Raw genomic sequence first — 18,271 nt, 5'->3', positions numbered from 1 at the left:
GTCTGGCCAGCAAGGAGCACAGAGGAGCCTGTCCATGCAGATGTACTCCAGGTCATTTCTGAAAGGTCTGGGTTTTGTGAGGACTCTACCGTCTTGGACATATATGTACAGGGTCTTCTAAAGCACAGGAAAGAGCAGCTCTTACCAGTGTTTTGCAGTGTTCTATCCTCGGACACAACAGTAAATAAATGCAATGGCATGCAAGCAGGAAAACAAAATTGAACAAAAAGGTAAATCCCATTTCCATTCAGTGCAAGTGTACACACATGCACACTAAGTATGGCATATGAAATGTACTCTCTGCCTTCCAAGTTACTTCACCTTTAGTCACAGAATAAAATTTAAATTTGTTAATTGCCCAAGGATGTGAATCCAAGGGAGTAATGAGGCCAGGAGGGAGGGTTTGTGCAGATTGCCAGGTGGTCTGACTGATAGATTATGAGGCCAGAGTGTGCCACTGTAACTATCTGATCTCATGTCCTCTTGGAGCCAGGCGCAGCACAAACCTGGATCCATTTCTGCTTCAAGCAGCACATGCCTCAGTCCTGCTTGATGTCTTCAGACATCTGAATGCCACAATATCAGGTGTCACTTCTGCTCTCACCTACCGTGGCAACTTTTTCCTTGCAAGCACAACTGGCAGCCCAAGGTCTCTGCCCTCATTCCTAGCTTTCCAAAATTCAAACCTAAAACCTTCAGAAGGACTGAAAGATTCACTGTTACTACCCCTCTGAGTTCCCTCTTCACCACCTTGGAAAACTAAATGGCTTTGATGCCTTTTCCTTGTCTTCTCACTAAGAAAGTGCAGGGCCACCTGGTCTGTGACATGCTGGACTCTCTCTTCCCTCCCTCCTTATTTTTAGGAATGAAAACTTCCCACTTCCATGGGAATGAGAGCCATTTCTCTCTTCACAGAGTGTAGCTGCCTTTTTTCTCTCTAGAGCCCTTGGCCAATTATCAAATTATGAATCCGCTGGTAAAATCTTTAAAAGGCCCAAATGAGACTCAAAACCTATTTCTTGCCAAGTTGCTGGGTTGTAAAGGAAACATAAAGAGTGCTTTGTAGTTCTTTGGGATACAGCTCACAGAGTACATTAAAAAAAAAAGATAATTACAGCAATAGATTTAAGGGGGAAAGTATGTACTGTATGGCACAAAAGTGAGGAATAACAGGAAATTTTGTTTAAGGTTAGCAAATTATAGAGAAGGACTTTTTTAATAAATTTGCCTCAAACTACAAGAATCATTGGAATTAATGGTAGATCTAGAACAACTCAGAATAACACTTTACTTCCCTTTACATCTTACAAATTTCTGCAAGGCAAACTGAGCAGTCAGAAAGTTAGAGATAAAACTCGCTTCGGTCATCCTCCAAGATAAAATGTTTTCAAGATCTAATGGTAAAAACCAACCCTTGTTTTCTAATGTGGACAAAAAAATATGATTCAGGATATGTGATTTCCATTCCCATCCATATCCAGAGCACCAGCTGAGGAAAAACATCGAAGTACTGTGGCAAGTTCAAGGAAAAGGTAATTTTCTAGTAATAAGAAAATTATGTACTACTCTTAGGAGACTGCAGATCTTAAAAGTATCATTCCCTACCTCTAGTCATTCATGTGAAATCTGATCACCACTCATCAGGTAACAGAGACTTAGACTTCAGTCACTGGAACTCAGGGTAAACACCTCTGGAGTAACAGAGCACTTCAGGCTTCTTTCAGGTCATCAGGAAGTGGCACAGACTTTGACTTCCACTTTTCTGTGTCACATCTGGGAGGGCATTTTAATTTCCAGTGAAGAAACTTTTGTTTTGTTGCCCTTTCTCTAAAGGAAAACTGCAGCTCAACCTAGAAGAAGCTGGAACAGTTTGTTCCCTGGTGCTTTGTTTAAATGAGGCAATCTACGAGCCATTTGAAGCATGTAGCAGAAACCAGCACTTGATCCCAAGAGCTGTGGCAACAGCCTCTCTGTTTCCAATCTTCTCTTCAAGGTCAAAAGAATCGAGCAGATAATTGAGTCCACACCCAGCTATCTGACCTCTGCCAGTAGCCTAGACTGTTTACAGTTGTTTTCGAGAGAGAAGCAGCATCCAGATTATCCTGGTGCCATTGCTGACAGAACTGATGGCTACCTTTGGGAGGCAAGGGGCCAGTCAGATGAATCTGTAGGTGGTTCAACCTCCCTTGGCAAAAGCAGCTCCACTCTTTTGGGAGACGCTGATTTTGGGATCTAGGATATCAGATAAAGCTGAAAGGATCTTAGCAGTTATTTACTTCTTCCTGCCTCCAGGCACCTGTGCTGCCTTCAGATGAAGTTCTGGAGGGCTCAGTCTTCCTTCCACTTGACACCACTACACATTTGTGTATTCAGGATTTTGTTTTCATATGGGTGCATCAGAGCAGCTCTTCCATGGGGGAAGAGTATTATACTGAATAAGTTACAGGCAGAACAGACAAACTTTGGCAAGACAGAAGTGATGCCTGCCCAGAAAGGGTAATGTTTACAGACAGAGAAGCTGGAAAAACAGCAACACCTCAGCTCGGGGTATCTGTCTGGCATCTGCTGATAGCCCCTGCAGACTTAGGGTCTGTCTGGAAACATCATTACTGCAAGAAAACATTGTTCCTTTCCAGCCGTAAATGAGAAGTTGGAATCTCTTCCGCACTGAGGAGAAGGAGCTTTTTGTGCCTGTCCTTTCGACACAAGACTGCAGGGTTAGGATAATACCCTCTCAGAAGGAGAGAGTAGGACCTGTACTCAATCAGTTGGTACATGCATGCTGCTCTAGAGGTAGCACCAGCTGTCTTACGGCGAGGAACACACCCCTATTCCCTCCAGTATCCTTGCTAATCTCAAGAACCATTAATGCCAGTTTTTCAGGTGGACTCTCTAGTCTCTGCCTCCAGTCCAAGATCAATGCAGATGCTCAAGCTGATAAAGAAGGGGTTAAATTTACTGTGTCTACCCTTTGGTGGAGTTCCTGGCAAAAGCTCTTATTCAAGGAAAGAGCCCATTTGAAAGGAAAGCTGCCTTGAGAGCTGACCAGTCAAGTTCAACATGTTTGACTCTTGTGGATTTGGTATGCATGTGTCAAAACAGCAATTTAATGATGAAGGGAATTTTTATGTGCTGCAAACCTAGTGATAGATCATAGCATGTGACTTATCTTGGTCCTGAAATTCTGCTTCAGAGGTGCTTCTTCCTACCAGCTGCAAGGGTACCTTTGATTTCACTCCTTGATAAGTCATCAGCTTTTGTAGGAGGGATTAGATACTGATCACTCTTCTAATATTGCCCCAGTGCCTTTTTTGTCTATGTTCTCGCAAAACTTACAGTCAGTGATAGTTATCTGCTCATCACAAGATCCTGTGGGAAACTGGATATCACAAATGAGCCAGCAATAGCTCTTTTTACTCTTAGTGACATAATGCAGAGTTACTGGAACTCTGATTTTCTTTTTTCCTCTCCCTCTTTTTTCTTTTTATGTTCCCTTTTAAAATCAAGAAACTGAGCCACAAATTTTTAATAATGAGAATCTGGATGAGGTTCAATCTAAATTTTGAAAATATATTCCAATTAAAGACTTTAATAGAGTCTTGGCTTTCCGCACGTCTCACTGCCATATGCGTTCAATAACCCCAAGCCTCCTTTCTCACTAGCAGCATAGACTGCAGTGTGGGTGATACTGCTCCCCAGAAGGTCCCCTGCTCCTGGATTCCCATTTTTGGAGCATTTCGTGCAAAGGTTTTTCTCGGGGGAGAGTTCTTTCTTTCAAAACTGGCTGCAGATCTGCTGTGATTGCTGTCCAGCGTGGTGTTCACTTTTGCGAAGCTGTGGATACTTTTGGATTATGCACTCCAAAAGAGAGGTTTTGTTCTCAAGCCAGGGGATTTCACTAACAGAAGCAGCGTGTTCTTTCCCTTGATAGGACAACATGGTGACCACTCAGGTCACAGACCTGCAGGGACTTGTTGATCTGCTGCCCTTCAATGGGAACATGTGCAACTCAAGCTCATGGACCATGAGATTCAGCTGCACCAGGCATCTGCAGCTGGGTGAGACATCAAACTCTCCAGTTTGCGTGCCAGCTGAAACCTATCATTGTGCAGATTAGAAAGTTATTCAATCCCTGCATGAAACAGCTGCATCCAGCACACCAAGTATCGATTTTGGTGTGTCGGTGTAGCCCTTGCTCCACATAAAGCTTGGGCCAAACAAATGAGCAAAGCACTAGGATGCAGGTCGAATGGCACAAAGGATAATGTGGAAAAAATTGTAATGTCTTTAGATAATTGTATCACATGGATGTGTCTGGAATACTCTGTGCAGACTTGTGTTTAAAGAAATGATTAAGAACCTGGAAAAGTTCCCACTAACAGAGAAATTAAACAATTGGTGCTATTCACTTTGAGAGGCACAGAAGGGGGAGATAAAAACCTGTAAAACAATTGAATGTATGAGGAAGGTGGGTGAGGAGAAATTTGTCCTTAGCTCTTAACACCCCACAAAACGGGATAAACATTTAGTTAGAGCAGAAAACTTAAAGTCTCTTGACTGAAGCCTGTTTGCATGCTTGCAGGTTACCAAGCAATCTCTATTGCCCTTGCTACCTTTGTCCCCATCACTACTGACAGTATATATACTTTGCAATATTTTCAGGATTTCTACCTCTTAGGAACTGCATTATTTCATTTAGTTCTGGGTAAGTTAGTGCTGGAACCAGACTCTGCAGAGTAATACTGGGATTGTCCTTACTGGAGCTATCAGCTTTGAGATCAGCCAGCTCCTCATTTTAGAATACACGCTAACTTTTCCAAACTGGCACATATGGCAGTACATTAAACACTCTCCAAAAAAAATCATCACATCTATACAGTTATTTTTAGAAATCAAATCTCTAATCTGGCCAAATAATTCAGTTGGATTTGATAGACAAAAGTATCTTAGAAAAGTCAGGTAGCACTTTTATTTAATGAAAAGTATTACCAAGTGATAAAAGAAAAGCTAAAAATCTATAGAAATCCATAGCACAGAAAAATTTAGCTTGAAAGCAAGGAAGACACCATATTTATGCTGCTGATGCTGTTTCTGATAACAGAAAATGTTATTTTTCCTATTACAGTAGGATGGATCCGTCTCCAGCAAATCAAAACTTGAATTCCACATTTCCTACAGGGAAACAGTTACAGCACATCCTTAAACTTCCTGTAACTGGAACCTACTGTATTTTTTCCTATCACCACAGACAGAATCTTATTTTAGTACTATTTTCTCTCTCCTCACGGGCTGGACAACCATGGCCTGCTCCTCATCAGTCCTAGGCACGTGGCCACTCTTGCTGCCCTCATCTTGTCTCTTTGCAGTAAGAATTCACTCCTCCTCTTTAGCTGCAGTGGACACATCTACTCCCAAAAGTCTCCTGTAGCACCCCATGCAATTTCCCAACAAACATTTCAGGAGATAAAATGAAAGCTTGCGTTTCCTCAAATGTTTATTCAGAAATGTCACATATTCACCCAGCTTTGATGAAACCAGCAGGATCTAGGATTAAAGTATCAGTTTATCAAAAAAAAACCCAAAACCCCAAAAAACCAAAAACCTGAAAGGTTCTAATTCATAAATATGCAAGGATATGAGATGACACCGTGCAGCTCAGAGCACTGAAGCTCCAGATGGGGGAGAAGAGGAAACTCTGGGGCAAGTCACATTCATGTAAAGTCTCAGAGGATCTGAGGTTCAATAGCTTATGCTGATTTCAGCTCTTAAACATCAGTGATTTACTTACCTGTCACCCAGTTCATGTGCTTGAAAGCAAGGAGACAAAGGGATGTGAGCACGATATATCCTCATTGTCTTACATTTGGAGGGAAGAATGACATGTGGCTTAAAGACACCTCAGCATTTTTTGCTCTTTGTGCCAGCAATTCCAAGGACCCCATACCAGCATGTTTGTCCTTGCCTTTGGGGGCTGTCCCAGCAGCCAGAAATTAAAATAGAGCATGTTTGTACCTTAGCTTTGCACCTATTTTTGAGTCCAGGGGTCAGCTTGTTACAGCAATTACTGGAGAGATGAACAGTATTATTATTATTTCACATGGCTCAATTTCAAAATGGCTTTTGTAATGAATTGTTAGGTTTTGAGATCAACCTGTGAGCACAGCTACGGTTAAGGGATGCCCTAGGCTTTATTGTCTCTGGTGCAGTGGTGGTGATCTGCACAGGGCCTGTGGGTTACAGGGTATGCTTCCTGGCTTGCTTCCTGGTTTTTCAGCTGCCAAACTATACTATAACAAGCTAAAAATACATTAAATATTTTCCTTTCCTAATATTACCTTACCACGTAAGCAATAGTTGGACTTGCCACTAGGATGTTATCTGATAACTGAGGGGAGGGAGGCAGGCGAGCCCGAACAGGGAGTGAGACATTGGAGAGAGGCTGCTTCAGTGACTGTGACCAGGAGGAGAGGCTGTTATGTTTCTATTTAGGTGGGTGATGAAAACATTTCTAAACCCCTGCTTTAACCCATCTCTGACCACGTTCCCCAGTGCGAGTGCTCCTCAACACAAGACCCTGAGCTTGTGCAAAATCTCTCCTGCCCCATGCTGTGGTATTCAAGAAGAGTTGGGTGGTGAGGTGAAGACCATGCATGGGGAGTCTAACAGAGCTGGCTGGAGTGTGCTCTGTCCTACTCCTGTGCTGTGCCATCAGAAAAATTCTTTAGCAGGTGACCTGGGCCCTGGGGTGTTGCATGTGGAGCTGGCATGGGGGAGAGTCAATAAAGAAGAAGAGATTCCTCTGCTGGACACCCTTCTGATTCTGTTTTGATGATGGGCAGCCCCAACAGCCAACCCAACCACTGTTTCCCTGCATCTGGAGGAGAACACACCCATCCCCAGGCGGATTAAAGATCTGGAAGGAAGTTTTGGGGCTGATGTCAAGCTTGAATGTGAGAGGTTTGAATGTGAGAATCTGCTACACAGGGCAGACATTTGGTTTTGATTGTTTAACTTTGCTGGTGTCACATTTGAACACTATTTTGAATTATTTCTTTTCTTGTATGTACATTGGAATGAATAAATAAAAAAAAAAAGTATCAGGCTGCTGCCTTGATATCTCTTTCTCAGTGATCACTGTTTTTAACTAGAAATAGCTGCACTAAAGTGAATGGGAAAGACCTACCACTGCAAAAAGCAAAATAGCAACATGGCCTGAAACTAGAGATGAAAGCCCTACTTAACAAACAAGATATGCAAAGGGCAGAAGCTATGAAAAGACACAGCATGAACACTTGGCCTATCCAATAATTCCTCCCAGATTCTTACCAGCAGAAAGTGTCTCCAGCGAGGCCACTGGGTTTTGAAATCAAGGTAGCATGACCCCAAAGGGAGACACAGTCTCCTAAAGCTTCCAGAGGGCAAACCCCCCTTCCCCTTGTGTTTGTATACAAATGGCAAATGTAAACTGTAAATGGAGAACAGTGTGTCTGACATGGTTGAGCATTTCCTCAGCCTTCCTGTGCTCTCTTCACATTTAACTCATGCTGTGTACTTGGGCTGGTTTGCCCAACCCTACAATCCTTCCTTCTCCTCCTTCTAGCTGTTAGGACTCCAGTTCTAGGGAGACCAGGAAATCCAAGCAATTCCATTGCATCTCATAAGGCATGGCCTGCCCACTGTTCCCATCCCCCTCTCTGCTCTGTGTCCTCTCACTTCAGCCAAGAGCTCAACAATGTGTGTGACATCCCCATTCCAGTCACTGGACACACAGCAAAGTGCACATGCATTTCTTTTGCTGCTTTTATGCCCTCTTCTCCTGCTCTTTCTACAGGTCTTTGCAATCTCTTTGTCTGCTCACCTTGCTGCTTCTGCATGGTGGTGAAATCTTCAAAGGTGAGAGTGCGCACGGGGGGCCTCCAGAAGGCGTAGGTCTCCATGATGGCCTCCAGCCCCGTCCTGTGGGAAGGAAAGGAAGCAAGGAGTGAATAAGAACATCAGTCAGCTGGGGAATACAGGCACTGAGGAAAGAAGGCTCTGACCAGCTTGGCAGGCTGCCAGTGGCCACTGAAAGGTCACCTTGGCATCTGTGAATTCCTCAAGTGAGCCTTCCTGCACAGCTGCTGACCACGAGAGTAAAATGAAATTTCCCCAGCCCAGGATTTCAAAAGCTCCTAACAGTCTCCCAATGCCTCTTTCCTTTCTAGCAAGAATCTCAGGCCTTCTGTCTGCTTTTGTCTGGGGACACACAACTGTCAGCTCCTCAAGGCATACTCAATTTGTCATTGAGTGGCCCTCCACACTTTTTGGCTGTAAGCTGTCATGCAAATAAAGGAGGCCTGGGATTCAATCTACAGAATCAGAGAGATTTTGATCATTGCCTTTCCCTGACACTTCACAGTTCTGGACACTGTTCCGAAGTGCTCCGAGAAGCCATCAAAAAGGGAATCTTCTTGGTTTTGGACTTTGACTAGAAATGCATAAAATGCTCTTTCTAAAGGATCAGTGTTATATCTGCTTTGGGTCCCTAACTCACCACAAAGACAAATCAAAGAGAAAAAGCCAGAAACTGAGTGAGAATTTTTCTTTTTGAAGGGTTGGGGTCTCAGATTTGTTCTTGTTGTCACCACAAACTCCTAGCTCTTCTGGAAGTCTCTTAGCACCACGGGCTCAGTGAGGACATAGGAGTATTATCAAACCCACCGGAGTTCCTTCCCAAGAAAAGTTCTCCTCAGTGGAAGCTGCACACCACTCTGTTCCCCATTCCTCACCTTCCCCTGCCTGTTTTCCCACAGTAGGTTACAGCCCTTGCACTGACTGAATACCAGTAGAGATTCTTCATCAAATGCGAGAACATATCCCCTTTCAATGCAAAAGGCACAACATCCCCAGAGCCTCTCATCAGATGTTGAGCTGACACTGGAGCTGCCTTTTGCTTCTGAAAATGTCTTTCTGCACGTGCCTCCACTCACTCAGTTAACTTTCCAAAGTCTCCCCGGAAGCTTGGATGCTTTAAATACATTGGAGTTGGCAAACCAAACTCTGTATTTTAAGAGGAGGTTTAGAAGAGAGGTTGTTGCATGGTGTTTATTAGCTGCTAAGCTGTTAGAAGTAGAAACAGAAGACATCTCTGCATAGCAGTCTCACACTAGTGCTGAGCACATTACAACAAAACTATTTGGTTAATACAGTGGCCTCTGCCAGCTCATGGAGCTCAGAGGCAACAAGGCAGAGCAGAATTTGAACCCATCAGCTAAGCTGGGCTCTGTCTGCAAAAGCTGCCCTTTGAGTACCAGTACCACCCCTGGGATTTCCTCTGCTCCCTGTGTGTGAAAGTCACACATGTTCAGACTCCATCTGCTTCTTGACACACAGAGCCAGGAAGAGAATGGTACCTTTTTTGCAGCCTCCTGAAACCATCCCCAGCCCCAAACACTGAGGGAAGACTTTCTGGTTCTGTATATCCAGGGGGCATAAAATGCCCTGAGCGAGTTGCAATGCAACCAGACCTGCTGTTGAAAGGACCTGCCTTGGTGATTAGGACCACGTCATATATCAGAAATGCAGACTGAAAGTTCCAGCTGTGCTACTCCAGCTGCTCTGTGTCTGCCACAGGATCGTATGGGGAAGCAGGGAGGCCAACTTACTGAAATCAGTGGGCACACAGGCTGGCTCAGTCATCAGATCCCCAGGTACACCACCCCACTCTGCACCAGCACTGGGCTTCTAGCTCTGGTCTCACAACTCCCTTTCAGTAAAATCCAGTCCCTAATGGGAGGTGGCTCATGGAGACACTAAAAGCAGACTAAAGCTATTACCCCAGCCCCTCCCTGGAGCCTACATTATTATCAGCTCAGCAATTGATTCACGATTCAAAGTTTCTAGTTCTCCATCCAACAGTTTCCCCTGTAACAATACAGGTCTCACAGGCACCATGTAATTTCTACTTCGAAAAGAAAAGGAAAAAAAAAAAGAGAATAGCTAGGCCATAATAAAACGAATAAAAAATTAATCAGTTAATCAGGAATAATACACTGCTTTCAAGGACTGGACCTGACTACGTCCGTGAGCTGATAGAGGGTAAATGGCAGCACTGAGAGTGCCAGAGCAGCTTGTAAAGCTGCTCTATTCCTGCCCTGTGTGTCAGGGAAAGGGAAGATGCCAACACCAACCGGGACCTACCTCCTCCTGCTCCAGGGGAGAAGTTCTACAACAGCCCCCTTGCTGTGAACACAGCTCCTGTCACCCTTCCCTTTCCACACTGTCAGTGCTGGCAGCAGCACTGTGGCCTTGCCCTGCCCTGCCGAGGACAGTGTGGTGTCACAGGCACCTGAAGAATAAATGTCAAACTCCACAGCTGGCTCTTCCTGTTCCAAATGTGAGTCCTTTACTCCCCACAACTTTGCATATGTTGAACATGTGTATAAAACATCCTCTCTGAGCATGTGGGTGACAGAGCTCAAACTTATGTCCACTTCTCCTACGCGCAAGTTGAAGCCTCTAGATACCAAACTAACCCTTTTTCCTATTCATTTGTGGGTTTCTTTTTTTTGTTTCTTTTTTTATCTCTGGTTTCTGGTTTTGGGGGCCCTTTTTCTCCGTGCAGAAAAGATGTTGTAGGTGTTTTTGAAATAGCTTCTAAGCAGAACACATCCTTACTGAATTTTCACATCCTTCCAGGCATCAGAGAAGATCCATGAGACAGCAGCTTTGCGTGCTAACCTGTGAGACACCTACCATACTACATGTGGAGTCTTGCATTGGAAAAATATGCAGTCATGCTAAAAACAGCTCTTGGTGAGAAAGCACACCACCTTTGTGTACTGATTTTACAACCCTATCCCCAGCCTTTCTTCTGTCTGTGATGCATTCCTATTTTTGAAAGAAAATGTTTAGGTGATGAGGTGGGAATCAAGAAATTTAATACCTGTCAATCAAATAATGTCTCTCCCATAGCAGTTTATGACATTGCTGTGCTCTCCTAGTCAGCAGAAAAACTGGACTGCTATTGTGCTATTGTGTTCCACACACTAACAGGGAAAAGAATCCCCACCTGGCCAATGAAGAGACATTTTGGGACAATAATAAATGCTGACAAAAAAAAATAATTGTTTTCAGCATTTCTGAAATGTCAGGAAATTTGGAGAGCCTTTCCTGAGGGCTGCTGATACCAAGTATGCTGAACGGTATCCATGTGGCATCTACTTTCTCTTCCAAAGAACTGCACTGAAAAATTAACTTCAAACTATCTATCAGGTCATAAACCCTTCCCTCTCACACCATCTTTATGAAGGAAGTAAAAAAAAAAAAAAGTATCAGAAGAGGTTTCACTGCCAGCATTTTTTTTAATAAGGTCAGTCCTTTAAAAGGTATCCAAAATTTGCCCTCTCTTTTTCATTCATTCTTTTATTTTTAGTGCTATAAAATTTTAATAATAGGCAATAAATGAAACAGTTCCATTGTCTGAAAAATGAAACGAGCTATCTGTGCACCTCCATAATCCGTCCCATATGGCTGGTCTTGCCATTCCCACTGCACGTAGGATTCAGGACGTCATTTCATTGTTTGCTGGGGAAGCCAAACAATTGGCTCCAAGTGCTCTCCTGGCTCTCTTATCCTAGACAAAAGCTCAAAGAGCATTTCCAACACAAACAACTTTTATTCACCTCAGCTGCCCACATCTGAAAGGAAAGCGCTGTTTTTCCTTCAGCCTCGGGGTTTTTTCTTCCATCTCCCTGTTGAGTTTCCTGACTGTTGTCCCTTCTGGCTCCCTCCTGGATAAGGAGCTCCTGCAAGCACCCCACTGTCAGATGAACTTTACCCAGTCTCTAAAAATAATCTCTGTGGCATTAAACCTGCACCCTCACCACCCAAACATTTGGCTAGCTGAGTTCCATATGTCAAAAACTGGTTTCTCAATCTCTTGAAGTTCAGGAAAGCAACCAAGTAAAGCCTTATTCATACATTATGTGAGTATCCACTCACCACCAGGAAACTTTCAACATCAGGAACTTCTCTTCAGCATTTCTACAAATACTTTATGTGCTTTTGCAAAAAGTGAAGAAGGCCCAAAAATTGGGAATCTCTAACAAACAGGATCTAAGACTTGGCCTTCAAACACATGCTACCTCTGCAATCCAGCAAGGCTGATGGTGAGATTCCTGAACACCATTACTTAACATTGAGTGCTCCAAGACTGCAAAACATCAGCAAGCTACTGAGCTGTTCCCATCTTTCCTCTGAAACACCTCAGCGTTCCTCCTCCTAGCTCAAAGACTGAGGCAGTAAGGTCTGGAGAGAGACACTCATGAAAATAACTGAAAGAGATCCAAGAGAGGATCTGGGTAAAGATTTCTCCCCCATATGGATACAGTCAGTCACATCATGATGGGTGTCCATCATAGCAGGGTTTTAGGAGTCTCTTGCAGATGAAGGGAGACCACAGTCATAAGGAAATAAAGTGGGGGGCTGCAAGCTGATGGAAGTGAAAGGGCTGAAATGGAAGCTAGTTTAAAAAACAACAGTCACCTCCATAATTTCTGCAGCAGGTGACAAGAGTGAAACACTAACAATAAATAAGTGGAGGAAAAATATCCGTCTCCATTTAATGGAAGAGCCTCAACATAAAGCAGAAAGGAAATGTCCTAGGAAAGAAGCGGCTTAAGAATTCCATTTTTTTCACCATGATCTGCTTTTTCTCTGGGAGTTCTTTCCTCCATCGTTTGCTGGCAAACTCTAACCATGGCTCCGAGTCAGTATCCAATGTCACTGGAATAGGATGTCCTAGCGCTGCCACAGAATTCCGCGTCTCTTGCTACTTCCACACCTTTGTTTTTAATTTTTTTTATTTTAAGACCTTTTACATAAAACCTCTTGAACATATACCACTCACTTGCCTGATTCACAAATGGCCCTTCTTCAAATTACCCATTTCTGTTGCAAAGGAGACCTACATTTCCAGTGGGACCTTCTCCAGCCACAGTCTGATGCTCTGCAGTTGACCGAAGCTGTGTGGGAAGGACGTGGGAAGTTGCAGAGTATCACAATTGTTTTTTGATCCTAATGAGATTACAAATTCACAAGGGAGAGAAAAGCCATCCAACACAGTTTAGAGAAGTCCCATTTGGAGGGTCCTTTCCACACACAGCTTGGACTTCAATGCTTTCCTCCCTCCTATGTGAATATCTGTCTATGTGTCCTGTGGGAAGGAGGCAGCTGAGCATTCATGTCCTCCCCTAGCTGACAACAGCAGTGCAACTGCAGCCAGACCCCTGCTTGTGAGGCAGGCGCCTGACTGCTATATATGCTTGCAAATACCTTTGCCTGGTTTTTTCTTCCTAAAGCCTCAGGCTGCTCCCTTTGATGTGTAATACCTTAAAGATTTTAATTCCTCTTTACATCAGCAGAGAGCCTTACTGAGCCCTCCCCACAGCTGCAGCCGTGTAGCAATTTCCTGCCCTTTCTTAAATCAATGAGCTACAAAGATCAGTAATTCCCAACCTTTTCAGGAAACTGTCCAAATTCACTGAGCTAGGACCTTATTAATGCCTTCCACATTAATATAGCCCACCATGTACCTGGAACTGCATCAATCCCTCTCCCAAGCCCAGCCCCCAGTGCAGCTGTGTCTGTGCACACAGGGAAGGTCTCGTACCCAGGACACACACTGCTTTCCCCACACAGCAGAGGGGGAGCAGGATAACAGTCACATATGCCTCAAGGAGAGCTGATGATCACAGCGGGGATTAAATGAGAGTGGCAACATCTTTACGCCTAACTTCAGTAAGATGAGAGCAGAGGGGCTGAGCTCAGAAGTCTCTAGGTCAGTTAAATGTCTTCTTTGTGATCATGGAGAGTGAAGCACTAAAGAGAGTGGTGGAGAACACAGGGCAGTTGCCCATTCATGAGCACTGACCTTACCAAACCTCCTCACGAAGGAGACAGCGGTCCTGGTAAACACACACAACAGGAGCATGCAAGTAAAACTGAATTACAGCGCCCATGGGGACAGCAAATGAGGGCTATGCACACAACTTTTGCTCTGGTCTGCACACTCAGAGCTTTGCTTTACAACCCCAGGCTTCTCGTAATGTAGTCATACATGTCTAATTGTATAATTAAGGTTTAAAGCCTTTGTTACACTGATTTAAAGGATACCTACATCATTTAGATCTGAAATATTTAGATCTGCACATCCTGCTGCAGGATTCATGATGGCAGAAAAAGCTAAAATATTTTTTGAATTTTCTTACTCTTTTTTGATAACTCTAATGTCTTTTTCTAATACAATGGGAGGATTGATTAAAGCTCCATTTTAACTACTGTGCTGTTAAAATATAATTTCTTCTAAACAATATTTAAGGTGGTCTACTTAATTTTTCTATAAAAATCATGACAAAATTAAACAACACAGTCGAAGTGAAACAGTTGGACATTGCTGGAGAAAAATTGAAATTATCTGAAACTAGAATATTTTTGCACTTTTATCCTGCACACCTGTAGGAAACTAATTGTTTCTTTTAACATAAAGCAAGCATTTGCACTCCAAGTTTTGGCACTTCTTGTGAAAATTAAAGTTTAAAAATGCCCTTCAGCCAACCTACCTGTAGTAAAGAATAATTATTCTTTAGTTGCAAATTTTATAAATATAAATTATTTATAAATTTATATTTATAAAGGATACATAATAATTATTTATTACTTTAAAGTGCTAGACTGTGACCTATTTGTCTGTTCTACAATCTGCAATCCCCCGTTCTTCTATCTCTGTTCTTTGTTTTAATAAAAAAAGATATTGCCTTTCTCAACCTCAGACATATGCCCTATGCACTCATCAGGGAAAGGAGGAAAGAAATCAGCGAGGAAACACAAACAAGCTTCTGTTACCTGTTTCTCCCAGAATCTCTGAAACCTTTGGCAAAGGGGTTTCTGTCAATTTTTAATCTGGTGATCTAAAAAGGAAGAAAAAGAGAATTAGTTGTTATCTTCAACTTTTTTTCTTTCAACAAATGAAAAATATGGATTATTACCATTCTTGCCCAAACCACCTTTACAATGATCTTTCATACTTATTTCCCCAGACCTCTGTTAAATTTCCATTATCCATGAATAGATAACCTGCTTATAAAAAATGGCACTGAAGACAGAAATTGTTGTGGCATTAGGAAACCTGGCACAGTGCTGGAGCTGAGAATCTTCTCCTGAAGGAGAAGCACACCAGGAGCTGAAATTTTTCAGTGGCCATGTGATTTGGGAAGCAGGCACACTGCTCGAGTTTGGCTGCTATCTGAGTTATCTCAGCCTCAACACAGCAGATATCCAGCAGCTGGATGCAACTCATGAACCTTCAAACAATGCTGAAGAGAGAAGGCCAAGCAAAACACAGGCTACAGCCCCCAAAGATGTCAGGTGGCCATCCAGTCACACAGACAAGTTGTTCTAGTCAGCGTCTGAGTAATCCTCAAGAGTTTTCTGGTCTGGAAATTATATATTTTTTTTTTTCATTTTTGGGTTTTTTTTTCCTCCTCTAAATAAAGGAGATAGCAGCCAGACTGAGTGCTTTGGAGGAATCTTCCTCCCTGCTTTATTTTAAAGCAGGAATTCCATGTTGGTAAATATGGAGTATAACACTGGGATTTTGACCTTGCAGCCTGTGGCATTATACTCCCTGTTGGCTATTCCACAACCTGGTGTAGCACAACAGCTTCCCTCTGCCAGCCTCAGCTTGTCCTAGAGATTCTATGTTGGAACGAAAGGAGAGTGAGATATCCAGATCCTACCAAATTTGAGGTGGTTTTGCTGAAACTGCTCAAAAGGGACTAGTTTAATACGGTCTGATCTGAAGGGGATTTGCAGGTGTTTTGCTTCTGTCAGAACCAAGCCCTTACTCTGGATATTAACCTCAGATCTGGAATGCAGCTCCTATTTTTGCAGAAGCTTAATTTGTGAACTTAATTTCCGCTAGCCTGACTTTGCAGCTGTCCTGGGACTTGTGTGTACAGAGACAGATATGTTCTGTGGAGGATGGAATTACAGCAGAGGGAATCCCTGTGGTGGATTTGCTAACATTTTACAATTGTTTCCAGAGACGCTTCCCCCAGTAAGGCAAAGCTCTGCAGCCACTGGAGGGCATGCAGGCAGATTCAGGGGATTTAAATTTGGTTTTAATGATAAGGTTTCTCCAGCCCACCAGAATCCCCTTACTGGTATTATAAAGATGTGATTGTGTCCCCCATATTTTTTTTAACAAAATCCCCAAATATTTGGAATTCAGAGAAACAGAAATGTCAGCATTTCTTTACAGTGAGGTGGCTTATCGTGCTAAGGGATCCCTCCCTTAGCATCTCCCTCCCTGTGTAATTATAAGTTTGGTCTTTAAGGAAGAATGACAGGCTTATTTCCTGACATTTCTTCTCTTTTCCCTATCCTCTCTCCTTGTCTGATCCCCAGTTAAGGTTTGTGGAGTATCTGCATTCAGACCTGGGGGGCAGGAAATTTCCCATACTGCAATGATAGCAAACCCACCAGTGTGTTGCAATATTTTTGATCCATTTTTGAATTGCTATTTAAGTCAGCTCGAGGGGACCAGAATGAGGAAAAAGGTTGGGAGTCATGGGAAGAAAAAGAAGCAGTCTTGGGAACACTGTTTGCACATGTGCTCTCTTACATGTTGCAAAATAAAAAACTCTATAACATTTCAGTAAATTGTTAGAACTCACAATTGTTGAAAATGGTTTAATATTGCAATCTGCCTTAAGTTGATTTAATATGGGTCTTTCCTTCAGTCCATAAATGCTAAATAAAGTCTAGCTTAAGAAAAGGGTAGATCACAAACAAAGTCAAGGTCCCTAGAGGAAGAATCCTGCTGCAGCAACATCTTTTCCTTATGGTATCTGAAGTCAATACTAAGTGTCATCAGTGGGAACAATGCAAGACCCAAATCAAACACAAATTATCATAAAATCACAGAATGGTTTAGTTTGGAAGGAACCACAAAGATCATCTTGTTCAAACCCACCTGCCATGAACAGGGACACCTTCTACTAGGCCAGGTTGCTCAAAGTCCCATCCAACCTGGCCTTGAACACTTCCAGGGATGGGACACCCAAGCATCTCTGGGAAACCTGTACCAGTGCCTCACCATCATCACAGTAAAGAATTCCTTCTTAATATCTAGTCTAAACCTACTTTCTTCCACTTTGAAACCATTCCTCCTTATCCTGTCACTACATGCCCTTGTAAAAGGTCTCTCCATCTTTCTTGTAGGCTCCCTTCTGGTACTGGAAAGCTGCAGTTAGGTCACCCCAAAGCCTTCTCTACTGATCCTTACTTACAGTGGGAAGCATTTGCTTACCCAGTCATCCTGCTGTCCATCCTCTGAAGAGGTATGAGAAGAGATGACTCTTTCACTTGAAGACTAAGGCAAAAAAGTTGTTGAGCACCTCAGCCTTCATATCAGTTGTTAGCAGTTTTCCAGCATTGTTTATCAGGGGGAGGTATATCTTCTTCAACCTTCCTTTTCTATTTAACTTACCTGTAGAAGCCCTCCTTGTTGTTCTTTGCAACTTTGCCATGGCCTTCCTCACCCAAACCCTACACAGGGTACCTGTCTTTGTTTCCACTGCCTGTCCATTTGTTCCTTTCCTTTTGGTTTGCCCAGCAGGCCTCTGCTCTTTTGACTTTCTTGTCTGATTTCTGGCTCCTGGGGGTTGCTAGCTGTTGGCCTGTATGGTCAACTTCCTTAAAGGTATGCCATCTCTGTCCCTAAGGGCAGGCTCCCAGGAGATCCTACTGACCATCTCTTTGCAGAGCTGGAAGTTTACTTTCCTGAATTTCAGGTGTATAACTTGACTCCTTACCTGACCACTATCCCTAAGGACATTCATGCATGATAATTTCACTTTATATGCAATACATGCATTCAAAGGCTTATTTTGTTAACAAACTGATGAGATTTGGCTTCTTCAAAACTTCTTCCTTCATTGCTATAAAAAACCCAACTGCTTTTTCTCTAAGATAACTGATCCAGAATATCTGTACTGCCTTAAAATTACAGTGAGGACAGGATGCTCTAGTTTTGTACCATGAGGTAGCAAGGAAATAACACAATGCACCTCTTTACAGTTGATCCTAGTTACTTATTTTACAGTAAAAGCTACAGTTTTTACATCTTCAAGGTGGTTTCCTGGCTAGATTCCTCATGCCTACACAATACCCCAGAGCATGCATTTCCTTTTCTAGCCTGTAAAGTGTAACTTTTCTATGTTTCTCAGAG

General features: G+C 43.0%; 1 protein-coding gene across 1 annotated transcript in view; it reads right to left on the bottom strand.

Annotated features, from left to right (window-relative positions):
* The window catches only part of TBX15 (T-box transcription factor 15), a 90,171-nt gene that overhangs the window by 7,777 nt on the left and 64,123 nt on the right, over nt 1–18,271 (bottom strand). Inside the window, exons 6-7 of the mRNA XM_086882818.1 lie at nt 14,884–14,948; nt 7,859–7,956 (exon numbers count right to left, since the gene is read on the bottom strand). Of these exons, the coding sequence (XP_086738944.1) occupies nt 7,859–7,956; nt 14,884–14,948 (163 nt within the window). The remainder of the gene's footprint in view (nt 1–7,858; nt 7,957–14,883; nt 14,949–18,271) is intronic.

Source organism: Cyanistes caeruleus, chromosome 3 (genome assembly GCF_971803275.1).
Source record: "Cyanistes caeruleus chromosome 3, bCyaCae1.hap1.1, whole genome shotgun sequence".
NCBI classification, from domain to species: Eukaryota; Metazoa; Chordata; class Aves; order Passeriformes; family Paridae; genus Cyanistes; species Cyanistes caeruleus.
This window is presented reverse-complemented; position numbering and strand designations above follow the sequence as displayed.